Source organism: Sciurus vulgaris (assembly GCF_902686455.1).
Source record: "Sciurus vulgaris genome assembly, chromosome: 1".
Lineage (NCBI taxonomy): Eukaryota > Metazoa > Chordata > Mammalia > Rodentia > Sciuridae > Sciurus > Sciurus vulgaris.
The window spans coordinates 174130719-174149002 of NC_136461.1; the positions used below are offsets into that span (position 1 = coordinate 174130719).

General features: G+C 47.4%; 1 protein-coding gene across 1 annotated transcript in view; it reads left to right on the forward strand.

Moving 5' to 3' along the window:
- The window catches only part of LOC306653220 (intermembrane lipid transfer protein VPS13B-like), a gene marked incomplete at its 5' end in the record, with an annotated part of 899457 nt that overhangs the window by 879163 nt on the left and 2010 nt on the right, over positions 1 to 18284 (forward strand). Inside the window, 7 exon segments of the mRNA XM_079126163.1 lie at positions 3183 to 3325; positions 3327 to 3360; positions 5248 to 5418; positions 11779 to 11955; positions 14001 to 14077; positions 14079 to 14104; positions 14679 to 14928. Of these exon segments, the coding sequence (XP_078982289.1) occupies positions 3183 to 3325; positions 3327 to 3360; positions 5248 to 5418; positions 11779 to 11955; positions 14001 to 14077; positions 14079 to 14104; positions 14679 to 14928 (878 nt within the window).

An 18284-nucleotide genomic window follows, 5' to 3' on the forward strand; every position in this document is an offset into this window, starting at 1 on the left:
AGGAGAAACCCCCACCTGTGGCCCCAAGTAACCATGGCCCCTGCAGCTTTGTGCTAAAAATGATCTCTTCGTTTTGTTTTAATGAGGTTTCACAAGAACATTCTGTTTGTAGTTTTGTAATCCACCTAAAAATCCTCTTGCTGTCCCAATCTCACTGTATACCAAGACAAGAAATTCTAATACAGAGAGCCAAGTTTTTAGAGCCTGTGGAAACTCTGTCACTAAAAATCTCTGGTCAATATGAGGATTATCTGAATGCAAGCAGTGATCCAAGGAAATAGGATATGGACAGATGGCCAGAGGTTGCCAAGCTAGGTAGAGAAATTTTAAAGAGAATGGACTAGCAGGGAGAGGGCTGGCCTAGGAGGGAGCACGTTGTATCTAATTTGGGTCAGCTTTCATTCACTGGGCTGGAGAAGAAGGTTCCTGGCCACAGTGGTCAAAAACACTCTGACCTCATTTCTAGGGAAGTTTGTGGAGCCATTTGAAGAGTTTTTAAAAATAAATAAATGATGATTACAAATGAGTGACTAACCCTATTCGAAAGAAAGAATGTGGGCTTGAGAATTTCCTGAGGTCCCTGTCTACCTCCAAGTCTCAATTTCATGGGAATCCACCCAGACTTTCTTTGTCAACAAAATTCCCAAAAAACTAAGCAAAGATAAGCTGGGCCCTCGTATCTACAAGTTCTGCATCCACAGATTCAACCAACTGCAGAACAAAAGTATCCCAAAAAGAATTGCATCTGTACTGAATGTGTGTATAGTTTTTCCTTATCAGCAATTTCCTAAAAATATGGCATAACAACTGGGCTTGTGAGGCACAACTGTAATCCCAGCAACTTGGGAGGCTGAGGCAGGAGGATCAGGAGTTCAAAGCCAGCTTCAGCAGATTATTAGCAATGCACTTAGTAACTCTGCAACATTGAGACCCTATCTCTAAACAAAATATGTAAAGGGCTGGGGTGTGACTCAGTGGTTAAGCACCCCTGGGTTCAGTCCCTAGTTAAAAAAAAAAAATGGTTATAACAATTATTGCCATAACTTTCACATTATAAGTATTATAAGTAATCTAGAAATGATTTAAAGTTTATAGGAGGATGTGTTCAAGTTACATGTGAACGTTATGCCATTTTATATAAGAGACTTGAGCATCCTTATATATATAGGGGAATTAAAACCAACCCCTCGTGGATACCAAAGAACAACAATATTTGCTTTTGGAGAAAATTAATTAAAGGAATGTCCTTGGGTACTTTCTACCCTTTTCTGGCCAGAAGCAGATACTACTGAGATATACCTCTGGTCCACAAATAGCCTTCCACCGGGCAGTGACTTCAGGCTTCCAAGGTCATAACCCAGGAAATCCTAACCACACCCTTCATGTGACTGAAAAGAGCAGGAAAGGGCCCCAGTAGTGGGCAGGTGCTTAGTGGCCAGGCTGGAGCCTTCTGCTTATGTGTCCCTAAAGGTACTTGAAGGAACCTTGTCATGGGAGGCATATATTTGGTCAAAGCTGCTTTTCTTTCTTCAAATATCAAGTCTTTGGAGAGATTGGGAATTAAGATGTCTCTAGACCTGCCTTCATGTGGACCTTTACAACCCTTGCAGGCATTAGGAAATCTCTTTCTTCACCCCTAGAGAGGGCCTTCCCAGGAATACTATTTCACACCTCCCACATCCTGCCTTTTTGCTGCCTGGGCTCATGGATAGGCTTTGGAATCAGGTAACCTGGATTAGAAGCACAACCCCCATATCTAATCAGGAGATTGTGGGCAGTTGACTTAATTTTGAGCTCCAGGGTCCTCCTTTTCCTACCTAACAGTGAGACCATGGAGACAGAGGACACCATGTTGAATTTGTCTCTGCCTCTTGTGCTTAGTGTAGCCCCTGATGCCAAGCAACAGCTCAGTTATTGGTTAACCTAATTGAATCAAGGGAGATAATGATACTCTCACACAGATGCTGTGAGAACTAATGGAGCCATGCCCGGCTGCATAGGTCCTCCCATTGTATTCTCCATCTACTGGAAATCACTCCTTCCTTGGACCTAAACCTAGTTTTATCCTCCTGATGTTCCAGAGAAGGCGGAGAGGGGCTCAAAACTTAAGAAAGCCCCTCTCTGCATGGACTGGAAATCCTTTGGGACGCTGGTCCAGCTCTTGCACACTCACCTTCCAAATACTCTCAGACCTGTTACTTGACTGAGGATCTGTCACAGTCCTGTCCTCCAAAGGCTCATGGCTGAGGGAGGATACTCCCACATGCCTCTTATCCCCACAGCTTCCCACAAAAGGGCCCCAGCACTGGGCTGGGGGGGGCCGGGGCAGTGGGTTGCTGGAGGAAGTTGCCTTTTCAGATTCCTCCTCCCCTTGGCCCTTGGCCCACACCTGCCTCTTTAGTTCTCTGGGCTCAGAGCCCCACATCCCCACCCCAGGGCGGAAGGGGAAGGTCAGCCTCTGCCAGACCTGCACCACAGCCTCATTCCCACGAGGCAGCTATGGCCATCAGGCCACTAAACAGGCCGGCTTCTGGCAAGGCTGAGCTTAAGTAGGAAACCAGATTCAAAGCTACCCCCTGGGACATCCACAGGGAACACTCCCCTCTTGCTAACCTAATCAGTATGTCCCTGTCACTGATGTTTACACAACCAAAGCTGGGGTGGAAGGGGAGACATTTGTCTGGCTCTAACCCTGCTCCAAAGGGAAGCACTCAACTTGGTAGGATTGGGAAAGATTAAAAATAACTCCTCCATCCTTGTCAGAAGTTTGTGTCCCCTTTACAGCACCCCATTTAGCATCTGGCCTCTCTCCCTGCCCTGTGCAGGTTCAGGAGGAACTTCCCCGCCTGGGAGCACCTGCAACAACCGTGGGCTGTGGCTGGAGTGATCCCCTGCACATGAATCCCCTTTTAACGGGAGTCCAGGAGGCTCAGGCAAGGAAGTCATATTAAAGCCATTTGTGAGGCTGCCAGAGGATCACTTTGATTTATAAAGTATGAAAAGTTCACCATTTATGAATTCACAGTGAATTGAGTTATTTCCCATATTTTGCTCCAAAGATGCTTATTACATTCTCAATTCTAGTGTGAAAAATGAATTGCAGGGAAAATGGGGCCACTTTTCACAAATGTTGAAGTGCGGTAGTCAGGTTTCAATAACGGCTTCCTTTGGGTCCGTTGCAGGCTGGGTGGTGGGGTCTCTGGAGATCCTCGGCAGCCCGGCAAGCTTGGTGAGGAGCGTAGGGAATGGCATCTCCGACTTCTTCAGACTTCCTTATGAGGGGCTGACCCGAGGCCCAGGAGCCTTCGTGAGTGGAGTTTCCCGGAGGGACAACATCATTCGTGAAGCACATTTCCAAAGGTAGCTATCGGCTCCTTGTGGATCATGCTTTATCTCATTCCTTCCTCATCCTGCCTTTTATTTGTAAAGACCATGTTGAAGTTGTAAGTGTGCTCACATGGCCTCTAGCTTGTTCGGTGTGTAGCTTGCAGTGAAGTGTTGGGTTTGTAAACAATGCTCATGTATATTGTCTTAGGTTTTAAACAGATCACTGCCTGCCTGTAGTGTGTGAAAATGTTTCAGACGTCAGAATCTTAAACCTCCCATTGGGAAAATAAGGATCGGCTCAACTGTTATTCCGTGTGATAAATGCAGAAAGATGAAAGGTGTTCAGGATTTCTGCCAGACATCAGAGATCCCACACTGTGTTTGCCTCATTGTGTTTTTTTAAATGTAGATACAGTTGTCATAACTTTCTTGAGGTTATGGATGCATTTTGACATGAAGCAGATTCGGAGGCGAAGCAGCCAACTTTCTCCAACATGATACATACACAGTGCCATCTTGTGGCCCTAAGTTGATCCCCGGGCACACAGGCCACACTGCTTCCCATAAGGAGGAGAATGTTTTCGTTTCATCCCTGAGTTTCCTTGATGATATTTGGTCAGGTTGGCAGGGACTCGGGAACTAACAAGAGCCATCTGAGGCCCCTTTTCTTCTCAGCGGAGGCAAGAGAAACAGGGCAAAGGCCTTGTTCCCCATAAAAGGCATTTTACTGTAGACAGTGCCACAACTCTGTCATGAGTGGGCAGGTTGTGGAAGTCTCTAGAAGACCTCAAAAGAGACTTGAACTTGAATATGAGAATCCAGATCCATTGGGTAGGGCGGAGGCCCAAGGTAGTGGGTAAGAAAACAGCAAGAACAAAAAAAACAAGTTCATTTGACAGTGAAAAGGACCACTTCCCAGCCCAGGAGCTTTGGGAGGCCTGGGAATAGAGCTGCCCTCACCAGATGAGTCAGTGGGGCTGGGGCAGGGGGCTCCTCCTGACACTGCCATCCTGTTGTTCTTATTGTAAAATATGACAACCTACACCTTCTGCACTGAACCTCAGCAATGATTTCAGCAGGCTTACTCACTAAATGGTCCTTTACCTTGTTCTCTGCAGAGTCTGTTTGGTTTGTTGGTGTGTTTGTGTTTCTTTCAGATCACTAGTAAAGATGCAGCTGCAAAAATGACATCTGCCATGTCTTTTCCAGACTAGATGTCTGTCCCTCCAGTTTTGTTGGTTGAAAAGACATGCAGACTTGCTAGAGGGGTTAGGACTGTTTGGAGCAAGAGGCTGAAGTCACCGTTCTTAGGACAACCAGAGTGGCTGTGGCTACGCCCCCTTCACTGTCCTCACTTGTTTTTTGTTAACATTTGGAATATTAAAATTGCGTGTGTTCTCTGTGGCACAGTGATTATTTAATCAGAGTGTCAAATGATAAAGTGTAGTGTTTGCCATATTAAGACTGAAGTAATGAAGAGGAGGTAAATTTCATCCTAAAGGGAAAGTATTTCTTTACAATCTGTCTAAAATACAGCAACATAACCTTAACCTTAACTTTAAAAATCAGAGCGGGAGAATTTAGCCTCAGAACGGGGCTTCATCCGGGACTTCAGAACTTCTTCGCCAAGTCTTGGCAATCAAGTGCTATGAAGGACGTGAAACTCTAGGCCTTTCTTACCCCTCTTGAAGAGTGCTGTCACCCTCCTGGGCAGTTCATTTTTTTAAAACTCATGCTTCACGTGGCCAAGCATCACTGCTTCACTGGGAAGCAGTGCCACTCCCCAGCGGGCATGTCCAGGAAGGACACAAAATGCTGCCTCCGCCCCTTCCCACTCCCCCGGCAGACCTCCAGGGCCTCTGCTCTAGGGTCCAGTATGCACGTGACAAAGAGGACAACCCTGTGCTCTTGTGCCCTCAGGTACCCTCACATCCATCACCAACTTGGCCACCAGCCTGGCCCGGAACATGGACCGGCTCTCGCTGGATGAGGAGCACTACAACAGGCAGGAGGAATGGCGGCGGCAGCTGCCCGAGAGCCTGGGCGAGGGGCTGCGACAGGGCCTGTCCCGGCTGGGCATCAGCCTGCTCGGTAAGGGCTGGGCCACTCGCATCCAGGGTGGCTCTTGCAGGGTTGGCAGCTCTGCCTTCTCCCTGGGGATGCTGTGACGTTCACCTCCTTTCTGTAGGCAAAACTGAGGCTCAGAAGGACCAGGCACTCGTCCTGGTGCCCACCGTGGGTACAGACCCCGTTTTCAGAGCCATCATGTGGTCAAGACAGGCCTTCCCAGGACCTGCCTGGCAGGGACATTGGCCCACCCAAACCCCTGTGCTCTGCCTTCATTTGCCTCTGGTAGGAAACATAACTTGGGCCTGAGTGTGGTACTCCAAAGCGAAGAGTGATTGCGTGGGACTGCCCTGAGCACATGGCGTCCACACTACAGGCAACGCATCACCCTTTGCACTTTAGAGTAACAGACACCCTTCCGAAGCACTCACTGGCCCCTATTGCAAGCCCCGCGGGCGCCTACTTTTGTTTGAGCAGCGCTTGCGCAGTGCACACGTGTCATGTGAACTTCAGCGAGGAGCCTGCTTTTCCTCTTATTTATTTATTCATTTACTTATTTTTGAGATCTGCCCGACTCAGAGCATGATTGTTTGTGAAGCAGTCAGATGGTATAGCTAGAGGTGAAGATTGCTATGGATGTTTCAAAACATTTCAAATGTTTAAAAATAAGTTGCTTTGGAAAATCTATAAAAAGGAAGCTTCAGAGCTGAAGGTTTGCAGTGCAGGATTTTCAAGGGTATTTTTTGTTTATTTGCTTACAAAAGGAATTTAAAACTGTACAGCTTGGCAACCTGCCACCCACGTGTCTGAGGGAGTGTGGGCTCTCAGAGATCAAAGTGACCAAGGCAGTGCAGAGCACAGGGTGGAAAAGATGGGCTTGAAAGGCTCCGTCCTCCCCCTGGTCTTCAGTTCCCTATGCAGCCCCCCAGCTGTGTGCAGCCAGCCCAGGCTGAGGGAGGAAGTAGTAAAAAGTTACAAGTACAGGTTAAGTCACTAGAAATTGTTTAAGTAATAACAGTCCATGGTGTGGGGCACTGTCACTTGATAATGCATGGCAACAGGGAAGCTAGTGACCTGTGGTGGACATGCTGGGTAAAGGACGATCTTCTTGCTTGACTCAGCAACCCAAAGACCATGTGTTTCCCTTAGGGAACTTGGTATGGTAAGTGTGGACCACATCCCTTAGGACCCTGAGCCCCAGTCTACAGTGTTCCAGTCCTTTCTTCATGACTTCAGATAAGTTCTTAACTTCTCTCATCCTGGTTTCTGCTTTATAAACTGAGACTGGTAATACCACTACTGGAAGTAACAGCAGGCACAAAGCCCATGTTGAACAGATAGCACCTGTCAGTATTTATTGTATTATGGTAGCAAAGGTAATATAATAGTTGCCTGGTTTCAAAGAGTGTCCCAGCAAAGAGACATTTGGAGTAATGGCAGGAGCATTCTTTGCTTTCCTGTAGTCCAATGGATTAAGTTGCTATAACCAGAGGAATCAACAATGATGTTATCCTGGCGCATCAAGGTCATCATTGGGGACTTTGGGACCCTTTTATGCTAAGAATTTTAGTCTTCAGTGCCCTCTACTCTGGATATAAGAGCTCCCTGCCCCCAGTCAAGCCATTCCTAGAACTTTCAGGTGATCAGGAAGAGAGGCCTGATTTGGCCAGTGCATGGCCATCTCCATCCTGATCCTGATTGAATTCTAGCCTGTGGATTCTACTCCCTTCACACCCAGTGAAGCCCCAGTCACTGTCTAAAAACGTGTCTGGTATAGAGATCAGCTCGTTGAGGAGCCCTGACCCTGTCCTGCTGAGGTCACCTTTGGACCTGGCTTTCACGGACAGGGTGGAAGTCACAGAGCCCTGATCTTTGCTGTGGTCTTTTGCATGCGTCTCGTGCATCTTCATCCATGCTGTCTGTGGAAGTGACCGTGAGCTCATGCAGTCTTTCTTCATTTCTGATAATTTGTAGAAACCTGTGAGTTCTGGAGCTGACATAAACTCCCCACGCCTGCCAACACTGGCCTGCCCTGACCCCTGGGAGCTCTGGTCCCGCCTAGCACACATCCGACAACCATCTCTGGGCTCCTCAGAGTTCATAATGGGTGTCTCTAGCTTGGCCAAAGCAACTTTCTTTCCTCCTCAAAGAGTTCTGTCTGTGTCTCTCAGAACCTCTGGCTCATCTCAAAATGCCTGGTCTTAGAACCACCAGGGTGAGCAAGAAGGAAAGAAGAGGAGCAGGAGCAACCAGGCCTCCTATGTGAGAAGTACAGATTTGTCACCATTTCATTCATCCCCAGAAATGGTGTTTAAAATTGCTAGATACAATTCAATGTCTAATTGAAGTTAGGGCTCTTGTGATATAGTAGTTTGAAACCTCTGATAGGGAAATTAAAATTCTAGTTGCTTAGTTTCTTACTTTGTAAGACAGAAATTTTAAAGACCCAGTTAATAAAAAAAATACTTAACATTTTAGGGTTAACAGCACTTTCACATGTGCCGCCTTACTTGATCTTCACAGCCTAAGGCATGAAGGAAGTCAGGTGACTGCCCAGATCAAACCTCCAGCAAGAACCAGAACCTGGGAGCCTTCTACCCTGGAGGGCTCTGGGCCTGAAAACAGGATGTAGGGAGACTTAGCAGTCAAAAGTTCCAGGGTAGGAGAAACACCTTTCCCCCTAGTGAATCTGGATTTGGGGACTTCTTGTCTCTGCTCTGCCTTCTGGGGACCTGCCAACACTGGCCTGTCAGTGAGGCAGGGTCTTCCAACTGGCCAAGAGAGGTCACCAGGGCTTTTGGATGCACTCCACAACAGTATTTCCAAAAGCAGTGACTTTTGAGAGAACTCTGTTCAGCCTGTAGAATTGGTATCAGCCTTGCCCACACTTACCAAATCTGTTTCCCCAAATACACACACTTGACCCTGTGCCCTGGAGCCTACACCATGGAAGGCTGGGCAACTCCATGTCTTCTCTCCACTCCATGTTCCTTCCCAGACCTGTTTCTTCTCCAAACACCAAAGGCCAGGCCAGGCCACTGCCTGACTGATGCATCACGGGCTGGATCCCCACAGCCGCACCCCTCCACCTCCTGCACTCTTGGGGGCTCCTCTCAGAATCCCAATCTGGCCTCTCCCAGGTGGAGCCAGAGTTTCCCTCCAAGTGAGCAAGGATCTATGTGCAGCCACCAGAATCTCTCATCAGCAGTCAGACTGACAGCTGGGAATTTCAGGGTGACAGACCAAAGTTTGCCTCTCTTCTAACACAACTACTGCCCCGGAGCTGGAATGTTTTCCATGCTCTGGGTCACCTGTGTCTGGAATGATGAGTTGTGGATGGAGTGGTGTCCCAGCTTAGGTCTGTACCTCTGCTATTGTGACAAAAAAGTGCCCAAAATAAGATTACACTGTGTGATAAGGCTGGCACCAAAATAGATCAGTGAGGGCGCATCTTGCCTGGTACTGGAAACAGTCACAGGGGAGGTGAAGGAGGGGTCATAGTTCCCTTGGTCTCAAGGAAAGCCCTCCTACAGCCAAGGTGCCCAGGAAGCCCACCCCACCCCACAGCCCAGCCTACTCACAGGGTCCCTGGTGCCCTCCTAGGAGCCTCTTCCCTCCGCGCCCCTGCATCACGTCACAGCCCTCTCCATGTGGCCCCCGCCCCTGGGCCTGCTGCCAGCAGACAAGTCTTGAGATCCCTTTCCATTACTTAAAGCTTTAGAGTTTAAGTACATGACAGTAAATAACTCACCAGTCTCAGGAGTCAGCTGGACTAGCTTAATAAGAGGGCCCGAGCCATAAGAGGGCCTCCCTCCAGGCGGCTCGCAGAGGCCTGGACGCTGCTAGTCTCCCCAGCTCTCTATTCCCCCTCATCAGCACACAGTGAGAGACAGTAGCATCTGGTGACCAGTGAGGTGCCGGTGTGTGATGGGTGGCTTTCCCCCTTCGAGGTCTGGTGCTGAGCTGGGGGCATGCAATCTGATGACTCTTCCAACTTGTAGGCACTGACCCAGGCATGGGGCTCAGGCTTTTGGCTTTTCTGGCTGTCCAACAGCCTATCCATCAAAGCCACAGCAACTGGGGCCTTCACTGTGGCCGCCGAGTGGGGCAAGCAGAAGATCAAAGGGGAATTTTGCCACCATACCTGTTTGTGCCCTGTTCCGTGGATGACACAGCTGGTTAGGGCTCCATGTTCCTTGTACAGGTTAGGGCCAGCACAGGAAAGGGAAACAGGAGAAGACCGTAAATGAGGTGACCACCTGCCTTCAACCCAATATATTTACTTACTTATTTATTTTCGTACCAAGGATTAAACCCAAGGACACTTAACCATTGAGCCACATCCCCAACCCTTTTTATTTTTTTATTTTGAGACAGGGCCTTGCTAAGTTGCGGAGACTGGCTTTGAGCCTATGATCCTCCTGCCTCAAGCCCCTGAGCCACTGGAATTACAGGTGTGCACCACCATGCCTGGCCATCCCCCAATCCAATTTTAAGAGTCCTAGTGAAAGATACACTTGAGAAGACATTTCTACCAGAAATATTGGCAATAATTTAATCTATCGGTGTTTTTGTAATCATTTACCCACTTTTGTATTCTTAAGCAAGACCTTTCAGAGAAATCAGATAATGAAATGATGAAAGCCGCATTCTTTAATCTGATGCTATTCGCTTTACCTGCCATGAAATGATTTAAGGAGAAGACCCGAAGTCCCTGCCTCTCCATCACACTGCTGGTGGACGCCACCCCCCCCCACCTTGTGTGGCCACTGACCTTTGATCATATAGGTGGAGAGCGAGCATCTGATTCATCAGCCACTGACAAAGTTAGGGACAGTTAACCATGAGAGCCAGGGTGGCCTGTGCCAACCAGCAACTACCTCTCATCACCCCTGACATGTCTTTAGAGGGTTAGGATGGCATTAATCTAGGGTGGAAAACAGACCTATCACTTCAGTTAATTCAGTTAAGTCTGTCAATGCAGAATTGTAAACAACCCTGTCAAGACCTAAAGGACTGGAGCCCGTGAACATTGGGATCCTTAACCTTTGACCTAGAGAAACCAGCCTTTTGTTTTATTAGTTTTTGTTCAATGGAACATGACTTGAAATTAGCACATCATTAACTGAGACCTGGAAATCTCTGTTTACAGGAGAGATTCAGGATGGTGACATTTGGACTGATAGGATTTGACATACCTAAAATTTCTACCAGGGTGCGTGTGTTTTCATCAGCCCTACCCGGCTTGAGCTGAAAGCAGGGGATTCTGTCAAGAACTGTAAGGAATGTGTACTTCTGAGTTAGGGAGCCCGCCTCCCATCCCGAAAAACGGCAGGAGTCCTAGGGCCTTTCTTAGACTCACCACTGTTCCCACGGAGCAAGAGGAGCAGGGAGGACACATCCAGAGGAGTGGCCGAGGAATGTCTTTCATTTGCACCAGCCTTCAAGCTCAGTCAAGGCAATGGTGGCCCTTGTGAAGCTGTTGGAGTACATTAGTGAAGCAGAGTTTTGGTAGCTATTCTAAAGTGGAGAGTAAGTAGCCAAACCTCAGTTGAAGTGAGAGAGAAGGAAGTTTTTCCAAGATTGGCAGAGAGGAGAAGAGCCTGTTTCATAAACAGGATAAGTGAAAAATTTGGTGGTTAAGAGTAGGCTGTAACTCACACTTCTTGGAGTCAAATCCAGGCCTAACTGTTTAACAGCTGTGCGACCTTGGGAAAACTCCTTAACCTCTCTGTGCCACAGTGTTCTCTTCTGGAAAATGATATAAACCATGCCTGATTCATAGAATTATTAGGTTTAAATGATCTCATATAGGTGAAACTCTTTGCATATTCCCCAGTACCTATTAAGCACTCAAGACAGGTTATCGATAAAAGAGATAATTACCATATCAATGGTTACTTTTATTAAATAATCATTAAATCATAATAATTGATGATGATATTGGATTATTGATAGTCATTTTTATTAGAAGTGGAGGCACAGAAAGAGGCTGGCTCTACCCCTCCCCCCTTGATTGAGTGGAACTTTACTAGACTGCAGGCTTTCTGGCCGCCTGAGGAATGAATTGTTAGCTCTTTCTTCTTAAACTGTGTCATCTTATTTCTGGGGAAACAACAGGGATAGCACTTGGAAATAGTCTGATATGGTTGATCCTGACTGTGTGGACCAATCCCAGTCTGAACATTGCGTTTCAATAAAGATAAAAAATGTCTAACGTAAACAGCCCAAAATGTACTTAAATAATTGGTAAATAAATGTAAAGAACTTCATAATGAGGGCAGGGATTCATTTTCAATCCAAATAAAACCGCATGCCTGACTGAGGTTTTCGTTTGCTGAGGATTTTAAGCCTCTGTACTCACTGAGGGCTTTGTTATTTCAGGTGCAATTGCTGGTATAGTCGATCAGCCAATGCAGAACTTCCAGAAAACATCCGAGGCTCAGGCTTCAGCCGGACACAAGGCCAAGGGTGTTATCTCGGGTGTGGGGAAAGGAATCATGGGGGTGTTCACAAAGCCCATTGGAGGAGCTGCTGAGCTCGTGTCACAGACCGGCTACGGTAAGAGGCAGAGAACAGGCTGCTGGGACTTTACTGATTGGTTTGCATGCTGACACCAGGTTCTTGAGGTCCTCTGTCCTTCCACATGGGAGAAGAGAGAAAAGTACAGCAGACAATAGCAGCGACCTTTCTTGCCTCCCTGTGCTTACTCATACAAAGTAGAACTACACTACTAAAAACAAAAATGAAATTGTAGACCCAGAACGTCAGTTGGTAATTTCCAATAGCAATTTCAGAGGAAATTCTGTGATTCTGTGTCACAGAATCTGTTTTACAGTATGCTTAATTAAAAGGACTCTAATGAAAAGTTAGCAGTTAGGGGTTAAGAGCAATTTGGAGAATACACTGCAACAAAGAAAACAATGGTGACTTTCTCCCCCATGAGGAATTTGGAAGGAAAGAGGCAGGAAAAATCGTCTGAGAGCCCGTGCTGGGTATGGCGGCTGAGAGGGGCCGTGCAGGTCTTCGGGTGGGGTGGCTCTGTCGCCTGCAGAAACCATCCTGCAGCTTCCAGCCAGGCCAAGCCCCTGGCCCGCGGAACTGGACTGCAGGGAACACCCTTTCCCCAGGCGGACAGGCGAGGGCCTGGGGCCTGGGACGCTGCTCGTACTTGGGTAGGGCCACGCAGGGCCTCTCCCTCACACGCCGCTCTTCCTGTGCTTATTTTCTGCTCTCTCAGCAGAGCACCTTAAAGTAACTTTTAGTAAACGTGTGACTGGAATCACTCCTTTTTTACCTAAAATTGCTGTCACCATTTTGTTGGTGAAGCAGGCCGGTCCAGCTAGCATCTCAGACCACATGAAGGTCAGACTGCACCAGCCTGCCTCTGGCCCTGCGCCCCGTGGGTTTCACTTCACCACCACGGCCTTCCCCTCAGGAGGGCTGACTAGAGGCAGCCAGATCAGGACATAAAACTGGTATCTAAAAGGGAGACAGTGGGAGGCAGGCCCATGGCGAGCAGCCCGAGAGCCCCGAGACCACACAGGCACGAGCAGCGCCCCTCTTTGCTCCATCCCTCCCTCTCCCCCAACACTTCTCTCTCTCCTGTGAGCAACACGCTCGCTCCTCACAGGAAAGCCGACTATAAGAATCGCTGCACCTTGAAAGTAGAAAAGGTGAAACTCTCCCTTACCAAATGCTTAGGACTTCTATGTTAAATTTTTTTAAAAACTTATTCCTTTTGCTACAGACTCCTGTGAAGTAAGGTCAACTTGTACTTCATAAATTCTTTTGGTTTCGAAAATGCCATCGTCCCTTCCCGTGTTTCCCAGGGCTCAGCCTTATGTAAGAGCATCTCAGAGCAGGCTTCACATGGCCTCTTTGGTTTCCATCACTCTTGTAAAATTTTATTACCACACTGAAGGTTTTACAAACCACTAACTCTTAGTCTAATGACTATGCCTCGTTTATAAATATTTACAAGCCTTCAGAAAGCACACATGCTGTACCATCTTTGGTTCTGGAGAGCCTCTTTGGAAGCCTGTGTGGCTGCCGCTGGGTGCCCTCATTTGGAGCTGGCACCAGGGAGAGCATGTAATAAACCCGAGGCCCCAAGAGCACTCATAAATGTATATGGAATCGTGTTTAACAGCTGGATTAAGTCACTTAGCATTTAAATACTGTATCTAGGCAAACCATGTGCCTTCATATGTATCTATGTGTGTGTTGTGTTTTTATTTGACCAGCCACAGCACAGATACAGGAGTATTATAATAAGTAAGGAACTCAACTAGAAATCTTGACTTTTTTAACACAAATTGTAAATGACGTGTCCGCTATTGCTCATGACCGCTGCTCTCAGGAGTGTTACTCTTCCCCTAAGTGCTAGTCCTGCTTGGACTAGAGCACAATCATAGTTTGCAGCTAATGTAAGATTGCCAGGGTTAAGAGCATTGTAATGGTTATCTATACACTTGCTTCTCTAGATGTGACATCATTTTAGATCTGTAACATTTTATGGATAGTTCTAAGCAGATGACATCACTGCAGTATGGAAGTGGTTCCCAGAAAACAGCCAGTAAACTCCATTGCTGCTCTCCCCACAGGTATTTTACATGGAGCTGGACTTTCTCAGCTTCCCAAACAGCGCTATCAGCCAAGTGATCTACATGCTACCAGCGGCTCCAAACAGCCATGTCAAATATGTCTGGTAAAGTTACTGAAACACTTGCTCAACTTTACATCCACATTGTATGTTAATAGCTCCTAGTTTGCTCCCAAGCTAAGGGGCCATGCTTCCAGGGGAGCACAAGAGGAACAGCTGTTCTTGGCACTGGCATCTTGGGCAGTAGCAGGGCATCCTGGAGGACTGGGGGAAAGCTGCTATTCCCAGATTTGGGCTGATTACAGAACTCTGTTCCACCCTGACCACTCAGGGAGAGGACACATTGGCAGAAAAGCCAGGGCCTGTGAGAGGGCTCCAGATTCCCTGCGGAACCAGCACTCTTAATTAGGAGGTATCACTTCTAATGGGAAGAGAAGAAGCACAACAGAGCCACAGGAAATCTTTGTTCCCAGAAGCCAGGTTCTGTTGACCAAGTCAGTTTGAGAATTAAACTGACAATTAACATTTCTAGCTAAAGTGAATAATCAGATTGGCAAAAGCCCTTTGCCCTTGGGGAGATTTGTGTAGGGTTGTCCCAAATCTTTGGTAAACAGTGAACATTGACAAGTGACTGCCTTTTCCAAGCTCTCTCTGGGCCTCACTTGCTTTCTTTTAACAGGAAAATGCTCCAGTCTCTGGGGAGACCAGAAGTCCACATGGCCCTGGATGTGGTTCTGGTGAGGGGTTCAGGCCAGGAGCATGAAGGGTGCCTGCTGCTGACCTCAGAAGTACTCTTCGTGGTGAGCGTCAGTGAGGACACGCAGCAACAGGCCTTCCCTGTCACAGAGATTGACTGCACACAGGACAGTAAGCAGAGCAACCTGCTCACCGTGCAGCTCAAGCAGCCGAGAGTGGCCTGTGATGTGGAGGTACGTTTCAGAAAATGGGGGCTGGGCTCCCTGCCAGGGAGGTGGAGAGACAGGCTGATCACTGGTACCCAGGCATTTGTGTGTCTCAGGGTGGCTGCTGCAGACCTGGAGAGTGTGAGACAGGACAGACAGTGAAGGTGGTGGGGAACGGGGTATGCTGGGAGACCCCACTCAAGTGTGCGTGTGAGCCCTTCACAGGAGACCTGAGGCAAATCCACCAAGTGAATAGAACAGGGCTGATCCTGCTCTGTGGTCAGAGGGCTGGAGTGCCCCAGGACAGGGAAGGACAGAGCAGTATGCTGGAGCTCCAAAATGAGTGGGGTGGCCTAGGAAGGGTGAGAAGCACACAGCAATTCTGGCAGCTACCCACAGAGGAAGCCCCTGGGCTGCACACCACCCAGGCACATCTCCAACAGGCCTGTGGGTGCAGGAGGAACAGCTGCAAAAGCGGGGCGGGGGCGGGGGGCAAGATGAGGGCAGAGACCTCCACGAGCTGATGCAACACGAGGGTCCTCCCTTGCTCCCTGTCCAGCATCCAACCCCAGAGATTTATTTTATAAATAGATCTCATTTCTGCCCACTGCTTTTAATTCTCCAGAACAAGATAGGACAATTTCCTGTCCCATAAGTAACACAGGGTTGGGGACAGTGCTTCGATTCTTGGGGCAGCTTCCTGGCCCCACAGCTCCTGAAACACACAGGTTGATGGGGCCTGGCACACTTAGGTAATATGGAATGGATGCCCAGATGGGACATCCTTAGCGTCAGGGTTCGGAGGTGAGCCCCAACCAGTGGCTGCAGCCTCCTGCAGTCTAGCTCAGGGTACGCAGGTGCACCCTGGAAAACTGCTCTCCACCTCTACCTCCCAGGAGATGGCCTCATCCACAGGCCCTGATTGTTGACCCAAGAAACTAGTCTTTTTCCATATATCAATATGGCGTGATCAGTGGCAAGCTGTAGCTTACTGGTCCTCACTGGGGTCTGAGTGGCTTCAGCAAAAGACAGCAAGCCTTACCTGATCCCTTTTTTCATTATTTTCTTCCTGATATGGGAGCCTGCCTCCCTCACACCACTGTTTGGGTAAAAATTATCTGAGAAGATGGAAAGCAGCCAACCACAACAACTCTTTAAGATTTCTCTAGTTTCTTGGATCATAATCAGTCAGGCTTTACGCTGGGGCTTGGCACCAGGACTATACTGCTGCTTTGAGTTGATGACTTTCTGGGAATAAACAGAGGTCAGATGTCCAGGCTGACTTTATTACATCTGCCAAGAATCTTCTGATCCAGTTGACAATAAAGCAGCAGTGATCTGGCTACAGGATTTGGCAGAGGATAGTATCATTATCTTCAAGTTCTTAGTCCTTAACGAGAAACCTCCAAGACCCTAAGAATATCTGTGACCTTCTTTTTTCCTTAGCTGGAAAAGCTTAAGATCTTAAACAATTGAGCCTGAAGATTCATCTTTTGCCATTAAACTGTCTTCAAATGTGATCCTTCTCTTTTGCATTTCTGTTTGAGAAGGGTATTGAGAGGATTCATATAGCTGGAGAGGAAGAGACCTGTTCCCCCAGGGGTTGTGGAGATGATAGCAGGAGTCAGCACCTTTAACAGGTGCCAAGGCTGAGACCATGGAATCACTGAGTTAGGGGTGGATGGAGCTCTGGAGCTCTTGGACACTATGCTCAATACTGATTTTCCCTGTGTCTAGGAATAAAAAAGGGTTGGGATCAAGGATAGCTAAAACAAAGACAGGAAAAAATGAGACCAGAAGTGCTGCAGAACAGCCATTAGAGAAGCGGAGCTCACACAAGCAGTACCTGGAGGTGGGCAGAGGGTAGATATCCAACGCACCTGTCTCCACATTCTGCTCTCATCTATTCCACCTTACCTCCCCACCTCAACTCCTAAGATACAGGAATCCCCCCTTAATCCTGTGCCCATACCCTAACCTCCCCCACTCACCCCAAAGAAAACCCAACTGCAGAGTACTTTAATGAGTCCTTTATTAAAAGGGCTATAAACCAATGTGTTTGCACAGGGGTGGAAAGGGGCTTCGGGCGCTACTCTGACAGTTTTCCTTATTCGCCCCTCTGCTGTCAGTGCCTCTCATTATAATGCAGGTACAGAGCTTGGTTAGGAAGCATACCTGCTGCCTTCCAGTGAAAATCAAGAGCAGTGTTTCAAGCTCTTCACATAAAACAGCTTTTCTGGTTTATTGCTTTTGCCTTGGAGGCTAGGAAACATAGCTCCTTTGAATTTTGGAAGGAATTAATTTGTAGATGACATCATTCAGTATATTCAAATATGGCAGGATTCAGATTTTTTAAAATCAGCATTTGCTTTTCTTGGTTAAATACAGCCATTTTTAGGGGTAATAATTGCTTAATATGCCTGGCACATTATTGAAATCCCTTATGAGAGGCTCAAAATGAGTCAGAAGGTCAATTTATTCCTTGGCCAGGTTCCTTTCACAACACGGGTTTTCCTGTGCTGCTGTTCAGGAGGAGCAATTAAGATTTTTGTGTATTCAAAGCTTTCCAGCTGAATTCTGGCCCCATCAAATGATATCATCAGAGCTCTGGCTTTTGCCTAGTGGTGCACAGCTTTCATCTGTCAGTGAATCTGTGGGGGCCTTTATTTTCTTTCTCAAGCATGAAAATATAAGACAAACTCTAGGTTGTCCTGCTTATTCTTCTGGCAGGCTCCTTGACTCTCTGCCATCTCACTGGCTTTCTGCAGCTTTTAAGATGCTTTCAACTGCATTGTTTCCGGGTCCTACAGAAATATAAAAATCTTTACCACTACTTGGAGGATGAAAAAGCCCTCGTTAAACTGTTTATAATTCTTCCAGTGTGTCTTGCCAACATTCGGTAGGTAAAAACCACTACAAGGTCAGTGGCTACTTAATTCTCACAGATCAGTGGCTCACACTGCAAACTTCCCTCAGTGCTTGATCAGCACACTAGATAGCTGCAGGACTTGAGGATGGGAAGAATTTACAGCTCCAACTGCCTTTGATGGGCACTTTCTCAGAATATCTCACATAAGAACTCGGTATATCTCAGTTCTGCTACTCAGTTCCACTGAAGATGAGCCAGACTTTTATAAACCATAAATGTACTTTGCATCCTCCCTTTTTTCCATAAAAATTTCCCCTTCCTCTGCCCAGCTTTTCTGTTTTCTCTGGCTTTAAATCGTAGTATTTATAAAAGCAGAAAATGTTACAGTTCAAAAGGTATTTGTTTTTTTAATGCTCTGCCCAGAGCCACTGGTTTGAACGAGGTGCTCTTCCCCACTTTCTGTCAAATTGAAGAGGTTTCATCTTAAGAGGTTCGAGGAGCCAAGTTAGCAGAG